Here is a 23,463-nt window from a genome sequence, read left to right as displayed (position 1 = left end):
CAAAATTAGATCATATTCAGGCTTCAGTCCCAACTATGAAGTTTGCCTTCATGAGGGACTTTATTACAGTGACAACCCAGCTGCTACACAGTACCTGCTCAAGTACACATAAAAGTTATGTACTGCACTTATATATAAGCTATAGCTTTGTAAGAACATGCTAGCTTTTTACAAAGCTAGAATCTGTCTTGTTTTCTTGTCAGTGTAGTTGCATACTAAGTGGTGAGCTACAGATTATAATTTGTGACTTTGTTTCTCAAAATTGCCTACAAAACAAAAAAAGGACCAGTAAAGTCACCATGATGCCTTATTGTGACCCAGGCTAACTGAGTAGGGCTGCATAGTCTTATAAGAGCATGCAGCATTTTTATAATACTGTGCATACATGTTTTATAATACATGCATGCTTTTATAATACACACATTGCATGTATTACAAAAATGTGTTTTTATATGTTTCTATGATTTATTGCAAGTTATAAAAACATGCAATGTTTTTGGAATATCATGTAAGTCATATGTCAAAATGACATTTTGACTTACAAGTATTGATGTTGGTCTGCTTTAGCGTCATGGCATATAATTAGATAACATTTATTACAATCCAAGTGGTTCTTTGCAATATGAAAGTTGCAATGGTGATAAATTAGCAATATATTATGCACCCCTAGTAATGAGTGGCTGAAACAGTCACCATTGATTAGAGAGCTAAGTATTGTCCTCAATAGATTGATGGAAGGTATCAATCTATGGAGAGGAAAAAAGTAAAATCCTTCAGAAAGTTATTCTTTTTCTAAAATATCAACACATTATAGAAGCTGAAGCTCAGATTAGAGGATTTACTCAATCGCTCAACTAGCAATCATTCAAACACTGTTTCTGTAACTCATTTATCAAACTAAATCTGATGCAAAATGCAAAAAAACAACTAACACTAGAAATGAAAAATAAGCACCAATCCATGGTTTCTACAGTTGTACGTGACAAAATTTCATCCCATCTTCAGGTACAAAGCATAAAAGACTATACAATTTTTTTTTTCATTTGGGCCTGTTGTAGTGATTTTCCCTTTCTGAACTTCGTGTGTCCCCATATCCTCATGTGTGAGGATGCTTCTTTCATCCTGCCAACAGCAGCCGGCAGCAACTTGACCTGGAGGTCTTTTTCCTGCGACGTGTGAATATTGTGTAGCTTATGCAGCAGAATGTAAAGTAACTGGGTCATTGTTTTGTTTCTTTCCAGTGGATTTTAGAACTTTTAAATATGCGCATCTTGCATCGCCCGGGACCATTTAACAGAAACAAAGACCTTGTCTTATTAGCTTCAGCAAATAGTAAATCAGAAGCTTAAACCTCAAGATTCTTTAGGTAAAGGTTAACACAAGTTCAGATTGTGAGTTAGCAAAACATGGATCCCTGAGTGACTGATCGTGGTCCTTGATTCTTAAATATACAAACAATTAATGATGCAACACAGAACAACTTCTTATCTGGAAAAAAATGAAAATATCTCAACAAATTATTGGCTGTTAAACGTCTTTTTAGTCAGAGTGAGTGTTTTGCTGTGAAGATGCACACAAGTGTATGTACAGACGCGCACACACATGACTGGAGGGGACAGAGGCCAGCCTGTTCAACAAGTAGGTCAGCCCAGGTCCAACAAGAGCAAGAGAAACAGAGAGAGAGAGAAAGGCAGGAGCTGACTGAAGCAAGATCATTGGCTAGCAGCGTGTTACAAATGTATTCACACCCCTTGGACTTTTTCCCATTTTTGCCATGTTACAACCACAAACCTCGATGTATTTCATTCCACTTGTGAAAAGGTTAACATCTTTTATCGATAAAAAACTGTGAAGGCATCAGAGGTTGGTTGGAGAAGACTAGAGAACAACTACAATCATGAAGACAAAGGCACACAGCAGGCAGGTCTGAGGTGGTGTTATAGAGAAGTCTAAAGCAGGGTTATGTAATAAAGTAATACATCAAGCAAAAATTTCTCATGGAGCACAGCCAATCACCCTAAAAAGAAAAGACTACAAAACTGCAAATCTACAAAGATATGGAGGTCCAACTAATCTGACAGGCTTGGTGAGGAGAGGAGAGCATTAATCAGATATACTGTAGAGCCAGAATGTTAACTCTGGAGGAGCTGCAGTGATCCACAGTTCAGGTGGGAGGGTCTGTTAAAGACGAACATAAATTGTGTACATCAAATATCTGGCTTTAAAGGAGAAGGGACAAGAAGAAAGTCACTGCTGACAAAAAAAAGAAAAAAGAAATTACAAGAATCCCTGTTTATAGTTTAGCACTAGCATGGTAGTGGTTTTAGGACACATATTAAGCAAGGCGAGGATAAGAAAATGGTTATAGCTAAATGTAGACATAAAAGTCAGTTGGTGGCTGCAACTGGAGTGGAGGTTCACCTTATGTGTGTCAAGAAAAAGGCTCAGGCTGGTAGGTGTATAACCCTTAAACCTGCTGGCTGAGGGGCATGGGGCAGACGCTCAGCACAATTTTTGATTTTACTTGCAAATTGACTTTGAAAACCATGCATCCTTTTCCTTTCGTTCAGCAATTATGCACCTCTTTGTGTTGGTCTATTACATAAAATCTCACTAAAATAAAAAATAGAAATGTGTGTTTCTAACATGAGAGAATGTGATAAAGTTCAACGAGTGTCAATACTATACATTACATAGTAGAAAGGCAAAATATGAATGCTTAACTTTTTAATGCAAGATGTAATATTACTAAGTAAGTTCTGGAAAACTATATCCTCCATTTGATAAATCCATTGTTATATATATAATATTAGTTTCATTAGAAGACCAGAGTACATGTGTGTCTCACCTGAGGGCAGTCTTTGATGTAATGGCCCTTGTTGAAGCAGAGGTGGCACAGGTAGTTGGGTGGGGGTCTTTTGTTGGGTTTCCTCGGCTCTGAAGAAAGGGAAAGGTCTGAGAAATGGTCCGTAAGGGAGTTGAGTCCGTCCACGATGTTGTTCAGCGAGCCATAGGGAGATACATTCTTATACACGTTGTTGTTTAAGGCCTACGAAACAGGAACAGACAAGACTCTGATTCAACACAGTGCTTTTACACAGCATGCCGTCTTTGTTTTCCTCCAACAGATTTTCACGACATATTTAACGGTTCTATTTTCTGCTGCGAGAAAAACATGTGAGGCCTCCAAGACCATTTCTCTTATTTAATTCAGAACATCTGGCAATGAGCCCAGCTGTGCTTATGAACTGGAAAAGTACTGAGCATGGCCATGGAGAAAGACAGGGCTTTACGACGGATGACTCACTGTAAACAAGATGAGAGACATGCTCTCTATGGCCAGCCATAGAGTCATCAGCCATCAGCAATGTCACCACACGCTGTTGGCGGTAAACTAGCCTCTGTCGGTTTGTTGTCAGCGACAGAACACAGCCTTGCATGCAACCAGGCCCAGTGAATTCATAGAGGATGCCCTCTGAATATTAAAAACGGGGAAAGCAATGCTTGCAGCAGCTCCTTTCCTCTCCATCCTTGTCTTCCCCAGTTAAATTGCAATACACAACACAAGACAGCAACCCGCTTCTCGGGGAAATTAGGCCTGTTATAGAACAAGCTTTCATTTTTCACAAAGTCGTCTCATTAACCATGAGGGAACGTAGCAATAGATAATCTTGCTTGACATCTGCCTTAAATCTGAGCAGTTGAACTTCACTTATAGCAAATATCTGATACACAAGTTGTAAGTACAAACAGAGTGAAATCCACACTTTCACTATTTCTTATGACTCCCAGCCATTCCGTAAGATTTGAGACTCAGGTTTATGTCTGGCTTGAAATGTTACTGTTGGTGTTTAATGTTGCAAAGCAAAGAAACGTTAGCCTTGGCAGCTTTGCCACGACTGAAAGCCAAATCTTTATCTGGAGGCTGTAAGATTGTCTTGCTAAACAGCTCCAGCCTTAAGACTCATGTTCATTTATTACATGCAGCCTTTGTAAATCAAGCGTTACAGCTCTTTAGTTTCTTAGAGTTTTCCATCTGCCATGTGTTTCTTCTCTGCTGCCCGGAGCCGCTTCGATTCTCTGCCGTCTGTAACCTGAAAAAATTTGGAGAGGATTGTGAAATTATTTCAACAATTACACAAATTGGGAAACTTTGCTCTGTTTATGATGTGTCACATTTTCCCCCCTCTGTTTGGCTTCAAACCGTTATCTGCCTACGCAAGAGAAAGAGATTTCACACACCTCCGCTAATGGAGGGGAAGAGTTTGTTTATTTTGTGTATTTGTGTGTCTGAGTGAGTGGCTACAAAAGATAAAGATAAAGAGGAAGCACTCTGCCATTCAGAGGGAGAGTTCAGAATCTTTTCAATGAGGTTCTATAAAACAGCTATAAGGAGTTTAACTTCTTGTGCGGGTTTTCCAGCAGAGCCGTTTCAGAACCTTTACTGGTTCTGGAAGAACTGGTTTGGTTTGCACTGCCAAGAGCAAGTGCCGCACCATGACATTACAATTCTATAAGCACCACATCTGAAGTCAAAGAATGTAATTGATTTTTTTTTTTTTTCTGTAAAGTACCTTCAGGTAATATTTATTTTGAAGTGGCGCCATATTAATAAACTGAAATAAACATAATTAAGTGTTTGAGCTACTTTAATTTGAATTTACACCGATGATCACTGTACAGGAACTCAGCTTAACTATACAAATCACATTATTTGGCTCAGTAATCATGCAAACAAATGTCCTTATCATCCCCAGATTAATTTAATTCAGTGGGATTCAACGTGAATGTTGTACTTTCCCGACCAGCTGATTTTCTTCTGGCACCAGCAGCTCTGCAGACAGTTTGACACACTCCTTAGACCAGGATTTATTAACACTAGTTAAATTGTTTTTTCCAAGTCAAGTCCCAGGTCTCTAATGACTGAAATTAAGACTCTCCTATTGGAGGCATTCCATCTAGTCTCACTGAAACACAACGCTGCTCTAGCTTCCTGAGTTTAAATTCTTCTCATTCTACACATAAATCTAGTTTGAGACATTCAATTTAACATCTAAATAAATAAATGCTGTTATCTGTTGTGAATAATTTTGAAAGTAGGACATACTATTTACCCCACTACAAATATTCATATGTATTTGCGAGAAAAGAAAACTAGCAAAAACAAACACTGGTTAATGTTTTTTTTTTAAAAGCAAAAACAAATCAAAACAAAAAGAGACGCCTGAGGAGTCTTTGTAGTGGGACTAGCTTAGCAGCGAGATAACAAGATGTCAGAGATGATGTACATTTATTTTGTTTTTAAATGACCCAAGGTTATTTAATACAGAGTTCAGTTTCAGAGAACCTGTCCATGGTTAATAAAGCAAACCCACCGTTCCATGGTAGGAAATGAGCGTTTCTGCCAGAGCTGAAACTCGAGTCTCTTGAACAATCCGGACTAAGATGATCTTGTTTTGAGTTTTTAGAGTGCAAATCTATAGGAGCACTTTCTCACTTTCTCTCTGATTGGATTGGTTTGCTTTAAACAGACTAGAGTTTGACTCCTTGGATCGTCTGCTTCTGTTGGGTCAGTGTGAAAGCTCTTACTTGTGGTTCAAGTAAGGGCTGGTTCATCTGAAAGTATGGGTCACAGTTTAATTGGAAGTGAACCTCGGTCTGCTTTTCTTGCAGTGAAAGTGCAACAGGAAAGTGAAGTTGCTAATGCATGTGATGTACATTAATATGCTCTGTTCAGTTCAAGTCCGTTTACTGTAATTATCTAGTGCCAATTTATAAGAAAATTCATATTAAGGAGATTTACAAAATAAATGGATCTCATTTATGAATATAAATATATTCCATTTCACTCATACTATATGAAGAGATTAAAATCCGATTATATTATTCCAACGTCATCCTTCTAATGAGAAAATGCAATCAGGCTCAGTTTATTACGCAAGTTGGTAAAAAGGTTTATTATCTAATGATGGACAGTAAATTGAATCAATTTCTTAACTTTGCAGCAATCCCCTGTCCCAAGCAAGCATGTGGAAACACTGGAAAGGAAAAATCTCCCTTTTAGCAAGAGTCCACTAGCAGAACCCAGCTCAGTTTTAGCACCCATCTGTTGCAATTGTAGCTTTGAGAAGATAGAGCAGACACACAAAGAACACGTTTGTGTGATCTGAAAATTTTATGTGCTCACTGTCTGTGTAACCCCAGCTCTTTTTCCATTTTATTTTCTACACTCCTGCAGAATTGGATCTGATTTCTATCTATAATCAATATTTCTCTCATTCTCCCAAGGTCAAATAACTTCACCCTTTCATGGGTATTGGACTCGCAGTTGCACCTATCCACATATCCGCCCTGCCTAGAATTAGTAATGTGAAAGCTCAGTCTTAACATGTACCAGGAGATACTCTCATTTCAGTTATCTATAGTTCAAATAGGAATCAGAAATAGGTTTCGATTAAATGTACTAATGGCTTTCCATACTGGACAACTTCTTGTGATATCGCCACAAACAAGCAGATGTTGTAACTGCACAACATTTCCAAGGTGGTCTCGTCAGTTGTGTATTGAGAAAGAGAACCAAACCAAATGAAGTTGTGAAATCGCAGACTCCTCATCTCAAAAGTTTAACATGTTCATTACTCGTTTCATCCAAGAAGATCTTTGGTGCCTCATCTCCCTCTAACTTTATTTTCTGTGTAAATAACCCTTGGTCTCTGTGTAAACAACAACCCACTGAACACTTGACAATGGCTTCATGATTCGCATCACGGCACTCAGATAAACCCGCCATGGCATTCTGGAGACTGGAATTGATTTAAGACTGAAGAAGTCAAATCTGTCTCCTCTGGCTGCTATCTTCAACCTCTGGGTTCTACTCATTTTGACTTAAACTAAATGAAGACATCCTGAGAGTTATCTACTCACGGCTAGGCATTAACTGCTTATAACCTTTAAATAGAACCTCGCTTAAAAACCTCTGAACCGTCTCTCTTTAAGCAAGTGCTTGAAGAGATCTGAGCAAGTCCAGCACATCTGCAGCCGTTTAAACAGATCCAAAGGATGAGTTGTCACAATGTGATGTGGGGAGGTTAATCAAACACTGATATGTTTAAAGCAGGATGGAGCCGACTAGAGGATTTAACTGATGTGTAGAAGGATTTAGACTTGCACAAAATGTTGAGAAAGGTTAAAAAGTTTCATTTAGATATTATCCCAAAAACTAGCTTATATTAAATCTAAACTGACAGCAGATCTTTTCTGTGGAATGCGCCTTGGAACAATATATTCCAATTTCGCTCCAATTAGACTGCAAAAACAATGGCATTCAGCATTACTCATCTCATCCATTACCAGTCTGCAGTGGGTTATTTCACTTGGCTTGATCTGTGCATTAAATTGAAAATGACCCCACCTTTTAAACAGTTTACAGACTCTGTGTGTTCTCACAGTTTGAAAACACTTCAGAACCATATGGGTTGGAAAGAATTAAGCAACTGCATGTGACATGCAATATGAAAATGCAGTTTCCTGCAGACTTCTCATGTTAAATGAGTTGAAAAGCTCTTAAAGTATGCTAGGCCCAATTGGTGCATTCATCCTCCATCCAGTACTGGTGTGTCCAAACCTTGACCTCAGGTAAACTAAACTGATGTGTAATTAACACTTATAGCTGTATATTTTTTGCACTAGCATGTTCAGTATGTAATTGTTTTTTAATGGCGTGCTGCATGTACACATGTGTGTTTACAGGGCTGAGGTTTAGGGGTGCGGTTGCCTGCCTGGGTGCTGTTTTTTGCACACTGCGGTCTGGAGTATCAGATTAGCACCCGGTACACATTATAAGCATATTTGTCCCTAAAATTACACAGAGCTACAAAAATAGACAATATGTAAACAAGTACAGATTTTTGTTTGCACAACCTGGTCTATTTGAAGGAGGGAGAGACAGCAGACCCCAGCAGCGGACCGGTTCTCTCCAGACAGAGAGGAGCTCTATTTTCATCTGCAGCTAAGGAAATATATCCAAGCAATGCATATTTTAACTCAATATTTTCTAATTCACCCTTAATTGAAACATATTGACATGTAGAAAATGGACCCCTTTATTAAGGGATTACTCACTGACAATGGGGAAAGAAGGGTAAATTAAGTTTGTGTGCTTGAATGAAAAAAAATTCTTCATGTTATGATGTGAACATCTCAAAGTTTTCATAATTTTACCAGATTTCTTTCTGTGGATGAAGAGGGATCCACTTTTAGAGTAATATAATTTGTTTTCTTGCATTAAGTTTAATGAAATAACTGTCTTACAAAATGAGAATAATCAACTTAAGGCATAGAAAAACTAAGTATTGGCCCCAAGAGTGGGCAACAGAGAGTATAGGAATGGTCACACAACTGACACATAGTTATTTCTATTGTTGTACAATAACAACAATAATGATCTTAGATGCATAATGCATAAATAAGGGATTATGAATATAAAGATGACAATAATCGAGATGTGATATGGAAGGGCCCAAAATCAAAGCAGCTGCTTCAAAACCAGTGGGGGGTCCTAGAGAGTACTAGCACAGGTCAGGTTTACAAAGGTTTTTTGGGTGCTTAATATAGGCATCTCTATGTAAAATCATGTAGTCAGACTGGAGAAAATTTTTACTAAGTAGAATATTTTATGTTGAATAGGTTAACGTCTATGGAGTAGCCTTGCAGCTTATATAACCCACCTGTTTACATGATATAATCCTATAAACTACAGAATAATAACCAAACTACTATAAACATGGGTGGTATTAGTGGAGCTCCAGTGACTGACAGTGTTAAGTACGGCCCAAAAAACAATAGGATCGGCCCTGTAAATAAATATAAACATTATGTTTTCATAGCGAATACTGTTTAAAGGCATATTCTACAGCTGTCCACCAAACAGTAATTATAATTTTAAAAAAAGTCCATGGTGTTCTGCGTAGCCGTCCTGCTAGAAACCCCCTGGAACATTTCGCTGCCCACACAGCTCAGCTGACATGATCTCAAACAGGCTCAGATCTGTGTGTGTGTGTGTGTGTGTGTGCGGAGCATGTTTCACCTCATTGCGCTGCAGCTGGAAAAAGTTGTTGAGATAGTTGGAGTTCAGGGAAGAGCTCAGGTCCGCCGCTGCGGGTGTCTTGCTGAAGCTGAGATCCGTGTGGGAAGAGTTGGGTTCGGGTCTGAACGCGTCAAAGGCGCTGGTCTGGTGGGGGTCTTGCAGGGAGAGATAGACCCAGTTGAGAAGCTGCGCGGGCTGGTACACGGAGGCGCTCGTATCTATGGCAGACAGCAAGCTCATCTTTCAAATCAATAGGCGCAAGCTGGATTTTCCACCGCTGACTGTTGCACTAGTCTCAACTCTCCCAAGTTTTCTCGCTGTCCCGTTCACCCTGCCCCGGCAGTCGGTGTCGCTTCTTCCTGTAAATCACCCTGCCCTCCTCACGCCGGGGAGCCTCGTCCCATATGACTGTTACTAAAAAGTCATTGCGCTAACATCTCAGAATTAAAACTTTTCCTTTTCTCCCCATGGTCCGCTATCCGACTTTAATGCGGCGGCAGGGCAGAGACGCTCTTTTTGAATATTCAATGAGTGCGCTCTGCGTCATCTTGGACGTACAGCCAATCAGCGTAAAGTGTATCAATATTCTATGAAGTAGTTTTCATACATGTTTTGGTAGATGAAGCAAGAAATGAAAAACTTAACTAAATCAAATTTGATTTTTGTTTTTTTTTTTTCTTTTCTTTTTTTACATCTCTGAAATATATATGGACACACATGACAGCCCTACTTAAAGTTTCAGGGGTTTGACTTAATTGACTTAATTCCACTGACATCGATGATTTATATTTGCTATTTACAATAAACTGTAAGTTACAAAAGCTGGAAAGCCTCCTTGCCAATCTTGAGCTATCTCGATAGCTTCTCTATTGGATTCAAATCTGAAGTCTGGTTGGGCCACTCTGTAACAGCAATATTTTTCATACAAGTTCAATTTTACTAACCTGTAGAAATAAGCCAAGCTAAAGTATAAGCTTAAAAAATGAATAGAATCATACTGAAGGGTGGCACTTTCCCTCTAGGTGAAGGGCTGCAGCCTAAGACATCTTTCTTTCTCTCTATAAGATTAATAAAGGATGCCCATTCATTCATTCATTCATTCATGAACTGAAATCAAACAGACCAATCTCACAATTGACAAAGCAAACTGATGATCCCTGAGACCTTAGGGAACATGTTCTGAAAGATAAGATGGTTGAACTTTCTGGAAGGGTGTGATCAAAACATATCAAAACTTGCAAAATGTTTTTCTTCTTCAGAATCTGGATGATTTTCTGTAATTGATATAAGTGGGATTTTTCTTTTCTCTACAAGAATTTAAATTCAGTGGAAAGTTTATCACTAAATGGCTTTTTATTTCTTTTTTTTTAATTAGGGTTTTGGAGACTGAGGTATTTTGGAGTCCATGATTGCTGCTAAAGACCTTTCGTGTCTGCAGTGGTGTCAGTAATTTATTCCGTGGTCTCCTGGAGCTGCTTCTTATCAACAGCTGAGCGGAAACAACTGGATAAGCTGATCAGGAAGGGCATATCTATGCAGGGATGTCCCCTCGACCCAGTGCAGTTGGTGTGTCACTGGAGAACTGTAGCCAAACTAACAACACTCCTGGACTCTGTCCTCCACCCCATGCATGAAACACTGCACTGCAAAGCTATTTAAGTGACAAGCTTCTTCATTAAGTGACACAATCCTAAATGGACAAAAGAGTTGTTAGCTTTTAGGCTATACAACGGCAACTTTTAGCGAAAAACTTATCTCCGGAGATCAATGGTTAAGAGGCAGAGTGGACCATGGACAGATTGGAAGTCAATCGCAGTAAAACACTGAGAGACACCAGACAAACAATCATGCATGCACACACTCACACCTATGGGAAAATTAAAGAGATCAGTTAGCCCACTATGCATGTTTTTGGAGTTGAGGTTGGTGTACCAAGAGAAAACCCAGGGATACATGAGGAGAACAGGCAAACAATTCAAACACAGGGCCATCTTATTTTTAAGCTCTTTTACATATCAAATCATTTATATATTTTTAAATTATTTGTAAAACTTCAAATAAGCATGGGCCCATTTTTTTCAAAGTGAGAACAACAATTTCATGTTTATAAATCTGTAAGAATTTGGGCATTCCTAAGAACCCTCTGCAGACCCTAAGCAGCAGCTTGGTTTGGTTATGCTTTGGTCACTTTCTGGTTATGATTATTCATTCTCAGCTTTCTGAAGATATCTTCATGTAAGATTAGCAATGATCACTGAGTCCAACAGTCAGGCAAGTAGTGTCAACTAAGGAGTTACAGTTCTCTGTCACGTATATTTATTTTTATTGGTTTTCCCTGCATGCATTCAGAAAACCGAAGGGTTGCACATCATCTGAGACGTTGCATAGTGTGAAAGAGGAAAACTTTTGAAAGAGCTCCCTCTTGTGGCTAATCTGCCTTAAGCAGAATTAGAGCTCTTACTAGCAAGTGCCTTGAGACACTTAATGACACTTAAGTGCTGTGATTTTGCTGGTATAACAGATTTTAATTCAGTAGTAAGCAATTAGCTATATGTAAGTACTTTGGACATTCTCACAGTTTCTGCAGGTCCGAAACACCTTTGAGACACAAGTGGTGTCTCAATGCTTAATAGAGAAGCATGACAATAAAATAAATGTGTGTTGGATTTATTTCAAACAGTATGTCATGTGTTCATCAACAACATCACACACAAACAACTTCTAGCTGCCTTTTGTATCCAAAATACTTGGAGTGAACCTTGGGAAAGGGAGCGATCATAAACCAAGAAAACAATATTTACATAAATTTGAATCTAAAACAATAAATGGCACCAATAATATTTACGCAAATCCTTACTACTTATACATCTAAGGACAATCAAAAGAATCAAATTTACCATAACGCTTGCAAGCTTGCTACTCCTTACCCCAACACTACCTTAATGAGCCACAGGGAAGACATTACCAAACATCAAAATAAAGTAGAACTCAGTATTTATCATAGATGAGCTATTAGGTCAATGTAAAAAAAAAAAAAGATAAAATATATTTTCCAAGCCGGTAATGGGACACAGTGAGACTTAAAATAGCAAAAATCCCAAGTGTTCTTTCTCTAATTGTTCGCATGTTTAACTGTCATTACTCATACTTACAATGGAGCAGGAACACGTTTGGCTTGTTGTGCAAATTTTCCAACGATGGTCACTAAAAATAGCATGTGACATCCCTTATTACACTTAGACGAATCACCTGATCTGCGTAACAATTGATTTGTTGTCTGAAGGGCGGAAAATCCATGTGGTCATTATATTCCTGTGTTTGCTAAAAACCAAACATGGCAACATGGCATAGCAACTCTCTCTCTCTCTCTCTCTCTCTCTCTCTCTCTCTCTCTCTCTCTCTCTCTCTCTCTCTCTCTCTCTCTTTATATATATATATATATATATATATATATATATATATATATCATTGCTGCTTGGTGTCACGTAATAACTGTTAGTTGCCGTGTCAAAGCTACGTCATTACAGGGATGGGCGGCTCCCCTATATGGAAAATTTGAGTCCCACCCATTAAGATTTGACACACTACTTCACCCTAGCAGATCTTCGCACTCCAGGAAGAGAAGAGAAGCGGACGCAAAGTAAGTACTTGCTAAGTTAATTCAAATATCAGAACTGATGGTACTCAGTATTACGCTTTATGAGGAGTAAATTTGTTTGTGTGTCGACTATCTGCGGAGTGTACTACTCCTGCGTACTTGAAGTTGTTAGTTAGCCTGTGTTACTTCCTTTAGCTAAGCCACGTAGTTGCCATAGCTTCACCTTTATGCACTACCTTTTTCATGCTAAGACTACAGTGGTTCTTTGTTTTATAGTTGGCAAATTTGGATAGATACTTAGAACAAGGCTATGTAGCCGAAGAAGCTAGGTAGATTAAAGTGAATCTGCTAGCTTGTCACCGCCACAGTAGAAGGTTTGGAAAGGCCCGAGGCTTGTTCTATTGACAACTTGCAGAATAAATTAGATTTGTTTGAACTTGAAGAGTTTGTGCCTGGAAACTATATACCTGTACTCTTATGGTCATTTTTATTTATTTATTTTTTACAGTAAATACTTGCTGTTTAACTTGAAAACCACCAACTCGAGTTTGAAGAGTAATTTAATATTTGTAGAAGCTATAAATAAACTTCAAAAGTTACTATCCTAGAAAACCCTATATGAACAGTAGAGACTATCGGCTTTATGTCATTTGGTTTAAGTGTGTCTATTTAACTGGATATCTTATTTGCTTTATGGGATTATTCAAACTTTTTTTTTACTGGGAATGCAAAGCTGAAGGCTGTCTACAGTGAGGTCAGTTTTACCATGGAACAATTTAGTCCAGTGAAGCACAGACTTCTCTTACCAAATGCAACTAAAAGGAAACTTTCTCTTTCCTCTTTACTCAAATATTTTCACTCCAGCTGCCAGCATATACAGAGTCAAATTTTTATTTGCATGCATAGTACAAAGAGTCAAACTCATATGTACATGCGTAATACATATTACTTACTCTCTAAATAAAACGAATTGGGAAAAAAGATATTTCCAGTTACCTGTTACTACTTCATTGTATTTAAAACAGCTTGAATGCTACATATCAATAAGTGTTCTTCAATCACTGATACTTCCTGGTAAACCAGTTTATGATCGGCAACAAAAGACGGTCATCGGCAATCACCAATCAGATACTTTTTCACCGAAATTGGTCAATTATGATCGTTGGCCGATCAATCGGCACACCACTAGGCTTTAGACATGGTAGTTTCCAGACATAAACTGGGCATAAAATTGCCTTCAGAACAGAGTGAGTAAATCAAGTCCAACCTATTTGTCATTTAATCTCCGTATAAACACAGCTGTTCTGTGAAGGATTGTCAGACAAAATTAGCGAACAAACATCATCATGAAGACTAAGGCACATAGTACACTGGTCGGGATAAAAGTTATGGAAAAGTTTAAAGTAATATTGGGGATTAGGTTAGAAAACAATTTCTTGAACATCTAGCAGAGCACAGCTCAATCCTTCATCTAGCAAGAATACCGATAATCTGGGAACCAACCAAGAGAATTAAGAATTTCCAAATTTGGACATGTATGTGGGAGATGTTCTTGCTAAATAAAACTTTATGGCCTATATATTTGCCTGTGCTTCAAAAAGCTAGCACTGCACTTCTCCCTTGATAACGCTATCTCCAATGTAAAACATGATGGTGGCAGCCTCATGCTGTGAGGGTGGCTTTCTTTATCAGAGTAGAGGAAGCTGGTCAGAGGTTGCAAAAGACTTATGACTGGGATGGAAGTTTCTTTTTCACCTAAATGTGCAAAGCCAATAGAGACATTTTCCAAGACTTTCAGATGTGATTGGAGAGAAAGGTGGTTGTTGCAAAGTATTGACGTAAAGGATTAAATACAAATGCGTGCCACTCTTTAAACTTAATTGCAAAATAAATGAAAACTGTAACTTGACAATAATGCTCTACGTCATGCTCGCATAAAATCCCCCACATTAAAACACAAAGTTTGAATGTCACAAATGTGAAATGTTTTCACGCTTTGCAAGGCACCATATTTCATTAGCTTTACATTTTTGTGTTTAAAGCAATGAGCTACCCAGGATACCCCCCTCCGGCTGGCACATACCCACCGCAGCCTGGGTTTTACCCTCCACAACAACCAGCTGGTTACCCACCTCAGCCTGGGGCTTACCCCCCCCAAGCAGGCGGTTACCCCCCCCAAGCAGGCGGTTACCCTCCCCAAGCAGGCGGTTACCCTCCCCAAGCAGGAGGCTACCCTCCGCAGCCCGGAACCTATCCTCCTCAGGCTGGAGGCTACCCAGCACCATTACCCACAGGTAAGCAAACATTTGAAGAAAATAAAAAGCCATTTTTGTTTTAGTTGGTTGACTTCAGAATTACAAGATTGCATAATTGGGTTAAAATCATCTTACAATTATAAGAACAGCTCAAAAATACTTTATCCTTGTTGTAAAGTATTGGATATTTGTGATAGAAGTTAAATTCTGTTATAGCCTGTTGGGAGTGTTTTATTTTCCCTAGCTGTCTACTCATAGGGCATCCTTTTTTTAAAAAGCTATGAATAAAATAACCAAGCCACAATACATCGGTTAATAGCAATGCCAATTAAGTCTATTAACTTAAAAGTTATTTAAAACTCTGGCAGTATACATGCAAGGAAATTAGATTGTATTATCCATGTCTTTAGAAATTCAAATTCAAAAACACTTTGTTGATCGCAAAGGAATATTAAATAAAGGAAGTAAGTGTATTTTCCTGAATACCCCGCCCTCAAGTTTTGGGACACTTTCAGGCAGAATTTGTAAGCCAAGTTGTGTTTACTGGCAACAACAGTCATGAGACAGGACCCTTTGTTAGTCTGGCTTTCCCCTCAAAAGCAAACATCTCTGCGGTTGCTAAGAGAGGTAAATCCTGCTGTCCACAGTTCACATACTGCTCCCATTCTCTGTCCAGCACTCTTACATCAAGATATTAAACAAACAGAACGACTGTAAATCCACTGAGGAGGATGTCCGTCAACTTTATTGGGCACTTTGCTCCACAATACATTTGCATGTTTACTTTTTGCTGCAGGCACGTGGGGAGGCGGCCCCTCTGGTGGATATCCCTCCACTGCTCCTGGCAGCTATCCCAACCCCGGATACAATGCAGGCATGGTGAGTTTAGCCCTAAAGTGTTAGTTAAACATACATTTGTTAAAATAAACTTGTAATGCACTGCATTCAGGTTATTGCGTTAAGTATTGCAGTTAGGCTGAGTTGCACAGCCTGTAGTGGAAACTGATGCTCTTACATTTAACGGTAAGATTTTTTCCCTCCAGAGGCATACTCCCTAAAGTTCTCAGCATTACAGTTTTCTTTGCCAACTTTCCTCTCGTTCTACTGCATGAAAATCAGTCATGTGCTAAAGTCTCATTCATGCACATTTTCCCATTAATCTGATGCTTCTTTTCTCTTTCCTGCATTGTTTTCATCATCGCTATGTCTGTTTTGGTTCTCATTTTCTGCAAAAAAGTGCATTTAATTAGCGTGATCACACTTTGGATGCCTAAGACTCATATCAATTAATACCACAACAATAACAACAAAAAAACCAGGAGAAACAATAACTTAAGTTTCTCTTCTGTGGGATTAATCTATACTTTAAGACACAGATATGTGTTACTGATGCAAACAAGGTGTGAACTGCTACACATTCTCTGCAGTAAATAAACCACGAATAATTATAACATTAAATTAAATGCCAATCTTTCACAGGACAACCAGATCTCTGCTGGTATGGGGGTGTTTACTCCAAACTCATCCATGCTCCCCCAAGCACCTGGGGGGTATCCACCTGCACCTGGGGGGTATCCACCTGCACCTGGGGGGTACCCACCTGCCCCCCATGTGGGTGGAAGCGGTGCCCTCTATCCTAACCTACAGTCATGTGGCCTGTACCCACAGCCAGGAGGCACCATGCCCCAACAACAGTATCCTGGGATGGGCTATCCCAGTCAACCTGGACAGACGATGCCCGTCTACCCCCAAGCACCGTCACCCAACCCACCCATGCCTGGCTTTGGAGGAGCCCCCTCACCAAATCCATCAATGCCTGGCTTTGGAGGAGCCCCGTCACCAAATCCATCAATGCCTGGCTTTGGAGGAGCCCCGTCACCAAATCCATCAATGCCAGCCTATGGAGGAGGAGCCATGCCGGTCGCTCCATCCAACAATGTAAGGGATGCAAAACAAAAGTAGAAGAAATTGATTTGTCTGTCGCATGCAAACATTTTTACCTAAAAAAATCTTGATTTCTGTGCTTTTACATTAGCGAGTATTCAGGGGAACAATCAAAGACTTCCCAGGAGCTGATCCGCTGAAAGATGTGGAGGTCCTTAGGAAAGCTATGAAGGGCTTTGGTGAGTTTTCTGGACTGATGAACCAATCACACTGTACAGAAATATTAAATAAAACCTGTCTGTAAAACTAGACTATTAAATGTTAATCAGGCCACGTTTTTCTGTCTGATTTGAGCCTGGCAATACATTTCCGACTTGTCTGCGCAGGAACTGACGAGCAGGCCATAATCGACCTACTGGGCAGTCGCTCCAATAAGCAGCGGGTACCTTTACTCAAAGCCTACAAAACGTCCTACGGGAAGGTAACGTTTCTGTTTGTGGTTATAATTATTATTATTACAGAGCTGCTTTCTAGAATAGCCTCCTTCAAAAATAGTTGACACCATTTACAAATATAGTAACAGACATGGCCCCAAGTCCATTCCACTGAAATGAGCGACAGGCAGACATCTGCTGCTGGTTCCAGCAGTAAAATGGAGGGAAGATCCCATATCCTTAAGGTCGACTTGACCAGGGAGCTTCCAGCTCACAATGACTGTGAGTCATTTCAAATTCTTTTCCGCTTCCAGGACCTGATTAAAGATCTGCATTCAGAGCTTTCTGGAGACTTCAGGAACCTGGTGATGGCCATGCTGAAAAGCCCGGCTGAGTTTGACGCCTCTGAACTCCACAGTGCCATGAAGGCAAGTGCTCAGAAAGAGATATGATGATTCCACTGAGTTCATTTATCCTCAAATGTTGGAAACTGTTCTGGAAGAAAAAAGAAAAAGAGTTATATTTGTTGCTCTGTTCTTCCTCACAGGGAGCTGGAACCGACGAAGCCTGCATGATAGAGATCTTGTCCTCGCGCTCCAATGCTGAAATCAAAGAAATAAACCGGATTTACAAAGAAAGTAAGAGATGTCAGGACTGTCAATATGCAGCTTTCTAATAATGCAATTCAATATGTAAAAGCACAATCATTGATATCTGTGAAGCTATGTGGAAAAAAAGGAATTATTAAATGTTGAAAAATGATTGAAACATCAAAATATTCCAGTCTTGTTGGGAAAATATTAATCGGTCAGGAAAAACACCTGCTTGCTATAGCTACAGGTTGATTGTATTCATTGTCTTATGTCTTCTTTTCAGACAATAAGAAATCCCTGGAAGATGCCATCAAAAGCGATACCTCAGGCCACTTCCGTCGTCTCCTGATCTCTCTGGCTCAGGTACAGCCGTGTTGTAAAAAGACTTGTCTAACTTTGCAGCTGCTCTGTTGCCATAACCGTGTCAAATCTAATGAGTGTATTGCCGTTTTGTATCTTGCAGGGTAATCGAGATGAAAGAGAGAATATTGATGCCGATCTGGCTAAACAAGATGCTCAGGTGAAGTCCGATCTCATGTGGGGGATTACTGTTTGTACGCTGCATGAAACAGCCAACAGATTACAATTTACTTCCTACTTGGTTCTTGTTTAAAAAAAAATGGGCTGGGATCAATCCTTTCCAATTGGTCAGCATTGCCATTTGCACATGATTCTATATACATGTGCTATTTTTTATGCTGCAGGCGCTGTATGCTGCTGGAGAAAACAAACTTGGAACAGATGAGTCCAAATTCAATGCCATTTTGTGTGCAAGGAGCAAACCACATCTCCGAACAGGTACAAAGACAACACTTAATAGAATATATCTTTTTGTTAAGCTATTCTGTCACATAACATGTTTAAACGTCAATGTATTTTATTGGAATTTTCTGTGATGCATCAATATAAAGGAAAAGCACATATGATTTCTTTTCGTTTTTTGACAAAAATCTGAGAAGTGTGGAGTTTGTATGCATTTAGTTCCTTTTAATCTCTTCTCTCTGAACATATTTTTATGCATAATTATGATTGGTTATTTAAGGAAGACTGGCTACAAGAAAACCACAAGTTTAGAGTTCATGACAAGTCATGAACTCTAAAGTTCATGACAAGTCATGAACTCTAAACTTGGGGGACAGAGCAAACAAGTGGAAGACCATGCAAAAATGCTATTACCCTAAACACGCATCCCTTTGACATGACTGAGGTGGCAACATGGTGTGGATATGCTTTTCTTCAGGAGGGCTAGCAAAGCTGGTCAAGGAAGGGAAATAGGAATCAAGTATGGGGCAATTCTAAAAGAAAAGAATGAAAAGCTGCACAAGACTTCAGATTGAGATCGAAGCAGATGTGTAGTTTAGATTGGTCCAGTTCAAGTCCAGAGTGATGTTAACACACCCTTTCCATATAATAATTTTTATTCCTTATTTTCTCTTTTCTGTTAGTGTGTGCAAAGCTGGTAGACTGTTTTTTTTTTTTTTTGTTTGTTTGTTTTTTTTTCATTTGTTAGTACAACTGAATGCAAAACCTTGTATTGATGTTTCACACAAACTGCCAATAAATGGCATTAAAATTTGTGGTGATGTGACAAAATGTGAAAACCTTTTGCTGGCTATTGATACTTTTGCAAGAAAGTATTTGTTGTGTCCCTTAAACACAATCCAGGTAAACGTTAAAAAACATAAAAAGACATTCGAGAGCCATTATTCCCATGTTCACAAGCTGCCCAGGCTTCTTGTGAAAATGTGTTCTATGCTTTTGTTAGAATTCATAAAGAACGGGGGGCGGGGGGCAGTAGCTCTCTTCTCAAGCCGGTGGGGCAGAGGTGCTGAGGTGCAGGCTTTGAGAGCTGCTACTCTGCAGCTTTTAAATGCATCCCTGCCCCAGCACGGCTGAGTCATGCTTTGAACGGATCAAGGCTGATTAAAACTCTCACCTCTGACACAAAGTAATGTAACAGTCAGCCAAGCCTGTTAATACACGAGTCATTTCATTATTTCAATTTATCCGTCAAAATCTCGGCTCCATGATGTCGGACATTTATTGTCGGCCCATTTCTCTGCTTTTAGAGTAGCGGTTCTATTAAATGTGACTACATTGCAAGGTTAAATTTACAACTTCGGGCTTGGAAAACAAAAGTAAAAGAATACATATTTTATAATTGACTTATAAAAACATAATTAAATTCTTCATGGCGTTACTTAAGAATCCCAGTTCCAAATGAGTTTGTAATTTAGTTAGAATTGGGTGGTGACATAAACACCCAAATACCATTAAAAATGTCATTTGTTTTACACCCCTTCAAATCTCCACTTTAATGTCTGTGTTTCTGATTCGCTGTGTGCGTTTTGTGTGTATAGTGTTTTATGAATACCAGAAGATGTGTGGCAGAGATATCGAGAAAAGCATCGGCAGAGAGATGTCTGGAGACCTCGAGAGCGGCATGTTGGCAGTGGGTAAGAAGAACGCATTCTCACCGGTTCCAGTTTTTCCTGACACCTTTTCAGTGCTGGTATCCCCCTTTTTCCCACCTGTATTATCATGGAAGACTACAATGTAAAAAAAAAAAAACAGACGTCTCTAACTTACGGTAAAATATCAACGACTACGGTATAAGTACAATAAAATTCTGGCAACCACAGCTGTTGGTATTTTTCCATAAATTAGATGCATTTTTTTTGTTGTTTTTATTTTTTTAAGTGTACCATATTATGTTTGATGGAACATTTATCTGCTAAAATGGCTGCACAAATATTATGTTCATTACAGCTTTAATATTTTATGGCCCATGACCTACTTTTGATGTTAAAAATGTTGAGGAAATGCTAATAATCTGTTTTCTTTTTGATTTTGCAAACATTTATAAGGTTTATGGTACAGTAACCTATTTGAATATTGATATCACATTTTATTTAGATTTTATCCACTCGTGTGTGTGTGTGTGTGTGTGTGTGTGTGCGTGCGTGTACATTCTGGTGCTGTTGGTTTGTTTCATTTCACTTGACATGCCGTATCTCGATAGATATTTCACTGCAGAAATTAACATATCGGATGCATGTTTTTAAAAAAAAATAGTTTCCCCCCCCAGGGTGTTTCACTTATTTTCCTTTATCCGTTTTTCTTATTGTTATCCCGTAGTAATTATTTTTTGCTGTGTTTTGCGTGATGTGTTTTAGTCTGGTTTTCGCTGTGTTGAGCATTTTTGTTTTTGATTGCCAATAATTGATGTGTCTGTTTGCAGTGAAGTGCATTAAAAATACACCAGGCTACTTCGCAGAGAGACTTTACAAGTCCATGAAGGTACAGCAAACATTAATAATCAAACCAAAAATTAAATATGAATTTCACCTTTCAATTAGAATTACTGAAACAAATGTACTTTTATGCTATCCTAATTTATTGAGTTATGTCTGCATGTATATTTTGTCCAAACACTTATCTAAGTATGTGTAAATATGGAACTCTTGTAGGGAGCTGGAACTAAAGACAGAACCCTGATCCGGGTTATGGTCTCCCGTTCGGAGATTGACATGCTGGATATCCGTCAGGAATACGTTAAGAACTATGGAAAATCGCTGTACACACACATCCAGGTAAGTACTTATCCTCATTCAGAAATGTTGTGAAATATTGTATTTATTTATTTTTAAATGCAATGCTTTTGCAAGATGCATATCAACATTAATTTGCTATACTTCTAATTAACAGGGAGACACATCAGGAGACTACAAGAAGCTGCTGAGTAAGCTCTGCGGTGGCAATGACTGAACAGGAGACGTAGCCTGCAGTAGACCATGAGCAGTCAGGTGCATTTGCAGCATTAAGATGTTTCTATGAATATCATGTTCCTGCCTCCACTGTATGAATTATATCCAAAATGACATACCTGCTCACCATGCCAATGCTTCTAAACGCTACATTTACACAGCAGCACCTGTTTTCTATGTAGACTTTTTTTTTTTAATTTGCCATATATTTTCAGGATTTTCAGATAGTTTGTTTATTACCATGACATATATATTTTGAAATCTAAACTTTTGCTATATATTTTTTAAGGATTTTTATTACAAGTGTGCCATCATGATTACATGTCAAAAGAAATTTTAAACATAAATAATCTTGTTTTTTGATTTCAAGAAATGCTTAAGTACCAAAGTTAAAGGGTCATGATGGAAAATGTATAATCTAATAAGTGATTTGTCTCCAGTTATACATTATTGTTTACTATATTTGTGTTGTGTTTGCAACTGATATTTCAGGGGGTTTTGTGCCAGTGTGCTTGTTAGTGTTTGTTGTAAAACTCGGCATGCCAACTAATAAATTGCAAATACAAAAAAAAAAAACTGTGTCGTTTGATTTGTTAATGCAAAATATGCAAAACCAGCTGTGAAGATACAGGGGATGTCACCCATAGCATTTGCAAAACTTATCAAATTCCACAGTGAAGTTTAAATTGCAAAATGACAAAAAGTATAATCCCAACCCTTTTACCACCAGTGTGCAGAAAAATACAAACACCAATAAATACGACTTTGCAAGCAAAAACGGAGCAACAGAAAACATGGATGCGTAACTAGAAGTATGAACTGACAACCTGTCAGCTAGTAAGAACTTTAGAGATTTGATAAACTTAACCTGATGAATGAGAAACTATGTATTCAAGTCTTTGAATACTCTTTAAAAACAGAGTTGTCAAGGTGTTTCCATGGCTACTCTGATAGTACCAGTGCACTGTTGAATTTCCCTGCCAGCAGAGGGCAGTGATGTAATTTTTAAATCTTAACAGTGTCACCCAAGATGTAATTTTCCATCCTCCAGACCTAATATGGATCATTCCAGACCTTATATGGATCTGCACTACAGTCAATAATGGTGAGGTGTTGGGTTTTAGATCATTGATTGTGAACAGAGGTTAAAATGTGTGCAGGCAACAAAATGCCTGTACATAAAAGTGCTTGTTGTTAGATTGCATCAATGCCAGGAACTAGTGGACTTTTTGTTGTTAGGTTCTTCACATTTTGCTCAATGCATACAAATAAATATTTTGTCCATCTTTCTTATCTTGAAGTCAACTTGTGTGGCTGTTCAGTGAACTGTTTGACTTTTTAAAAAAATCCTTGTTGATTTCACTTAAAATGCTGTTCAACACACATGACTACAAAGACTGGCCGCTGCGCTTGGCTGGCTACAGTAGTGTGGAGGAAGACTCTGCACTGCAGTCAATAATGGTGAGGTGGGGTGGGGTTGGGGGTCGGCGGGCGGGGGTTTGTGGAACTGATAGCAGCTGTAAAACGGCTTTGGCACATTAAACAAAGCCAACATGGAAGAGCAGTTTTAGAGCACGTCAGTAAAATTAATTTGAAAAAAAAAGTGCTTGGTGTTATAAGTGGATTTCAAAATTAAAAAGGCTACTGAGGGTGTTTCAAGAAAGATTGCATCGCTGTTTTACCAGAAGGATTCCTTTGGACTTAACAAGTTTTTCTAGTATTTGAAACTAGAAAAAAATTGCATTTCCTGTGAAAATGCAGAGTAAAATGCTGTAAACATTTTCTGGGAACTGGAAAAGAATGAATTCAATTCCAGAAAACTTTCAGAAATGTAAGAAATTGGCAAA

General features: G+C 38.7%; 2 protein-coding genes across 3 annotated transcripts in view; one reads left to right on the top strand and one right to left on the bottom strand.

Annotated features, from left to right (window-relative positions):
- The window catches only part of zcchc24 (zinc finger, CCHC domain containing 24), a 47,558-nt gene extending 37,960 nt beyond the window's left edge, over positions 1-9,598 (bottom strand). The window contains exons 1-2 of the mRNA XM_008429477.3: positions 9,086-9,598; positions 2,849-3,049 (exon numbers count right to left, since the gene is read on the bottom strand). Coding sequence (XP_008427699.1) covers positions 2,849-3,049; positions 9,086-9,325 — 441 coding nt within the window. The 5' untranslated portion in view covers positions 9,326-9,598. The remainder of the gene's footprint in view (positions 1-2,848; positions 3,050-9,085) is intronic.
- Positions 9,599-12,573: 2,975 nt separating this feature from the next.
- On the top strand, positions 12,574-22,192 carry LOC103476826 (annexin A4-like). Of its 2 annotated transcripts, none has more exons than XM_081616389.1 (15): positions 12,574-12,725; positions 14,726-14,977; positions 15,735-15,817; positions 16,607-16,876; positions 16,974-17,061; positions 17,209-17,303; positions 17,571-17,684; positions 17,804-17,894; positions 18,133-18,212; positions 18,313-18,369; positions 18,554-18,647; positions 20,210-20,305; positions 21,091-21,149; positions 21,320-21,442; positions 21,558-22,192. In XM_081616389.1, exons 2-15 carry the CDS (start codon positions 14,728-14,730, stop codon positions 21,615-21,617), a joined length of 1,560 nt encoding a protein of 519 aa, XP_081472515.1. In that variant the 5' UTR covers positions 12,574-12,725; positions 14,726-14,727; the 3' UTR covers positions 21,618-22,192. The 2 variants fall into 2 exon arrangements, with proteins under 2 accessions (XP_081472515.1, XP_008427697.3); XM_008429475.3 differs by having other exon boundaries at positions 16,418-16,876.
- Positions 22,193-23,463: the final 1,271 nt, after the last annotated feature.

The sequence above is a fragment of the Poecilia reticulata genome, chromosome 15, assembly GCF_904066995.2.
Source record: "Poecilia reticulata chromosome 15, P_reticulata-male-v2, whole genome shotgun sequence".
Lineage (NCBI taxonomy): Eukaryota > Metazoa > Chordata > Actinopteri > Cyprinodontiformes > Poeciliidae > Poecilia > Poecilia reticulata.
The sequence above is the reverse complement of the archived record's forward strand: the minus strand, read 5'-3'. Positions and strand labels throughout refer to the sequence as shown.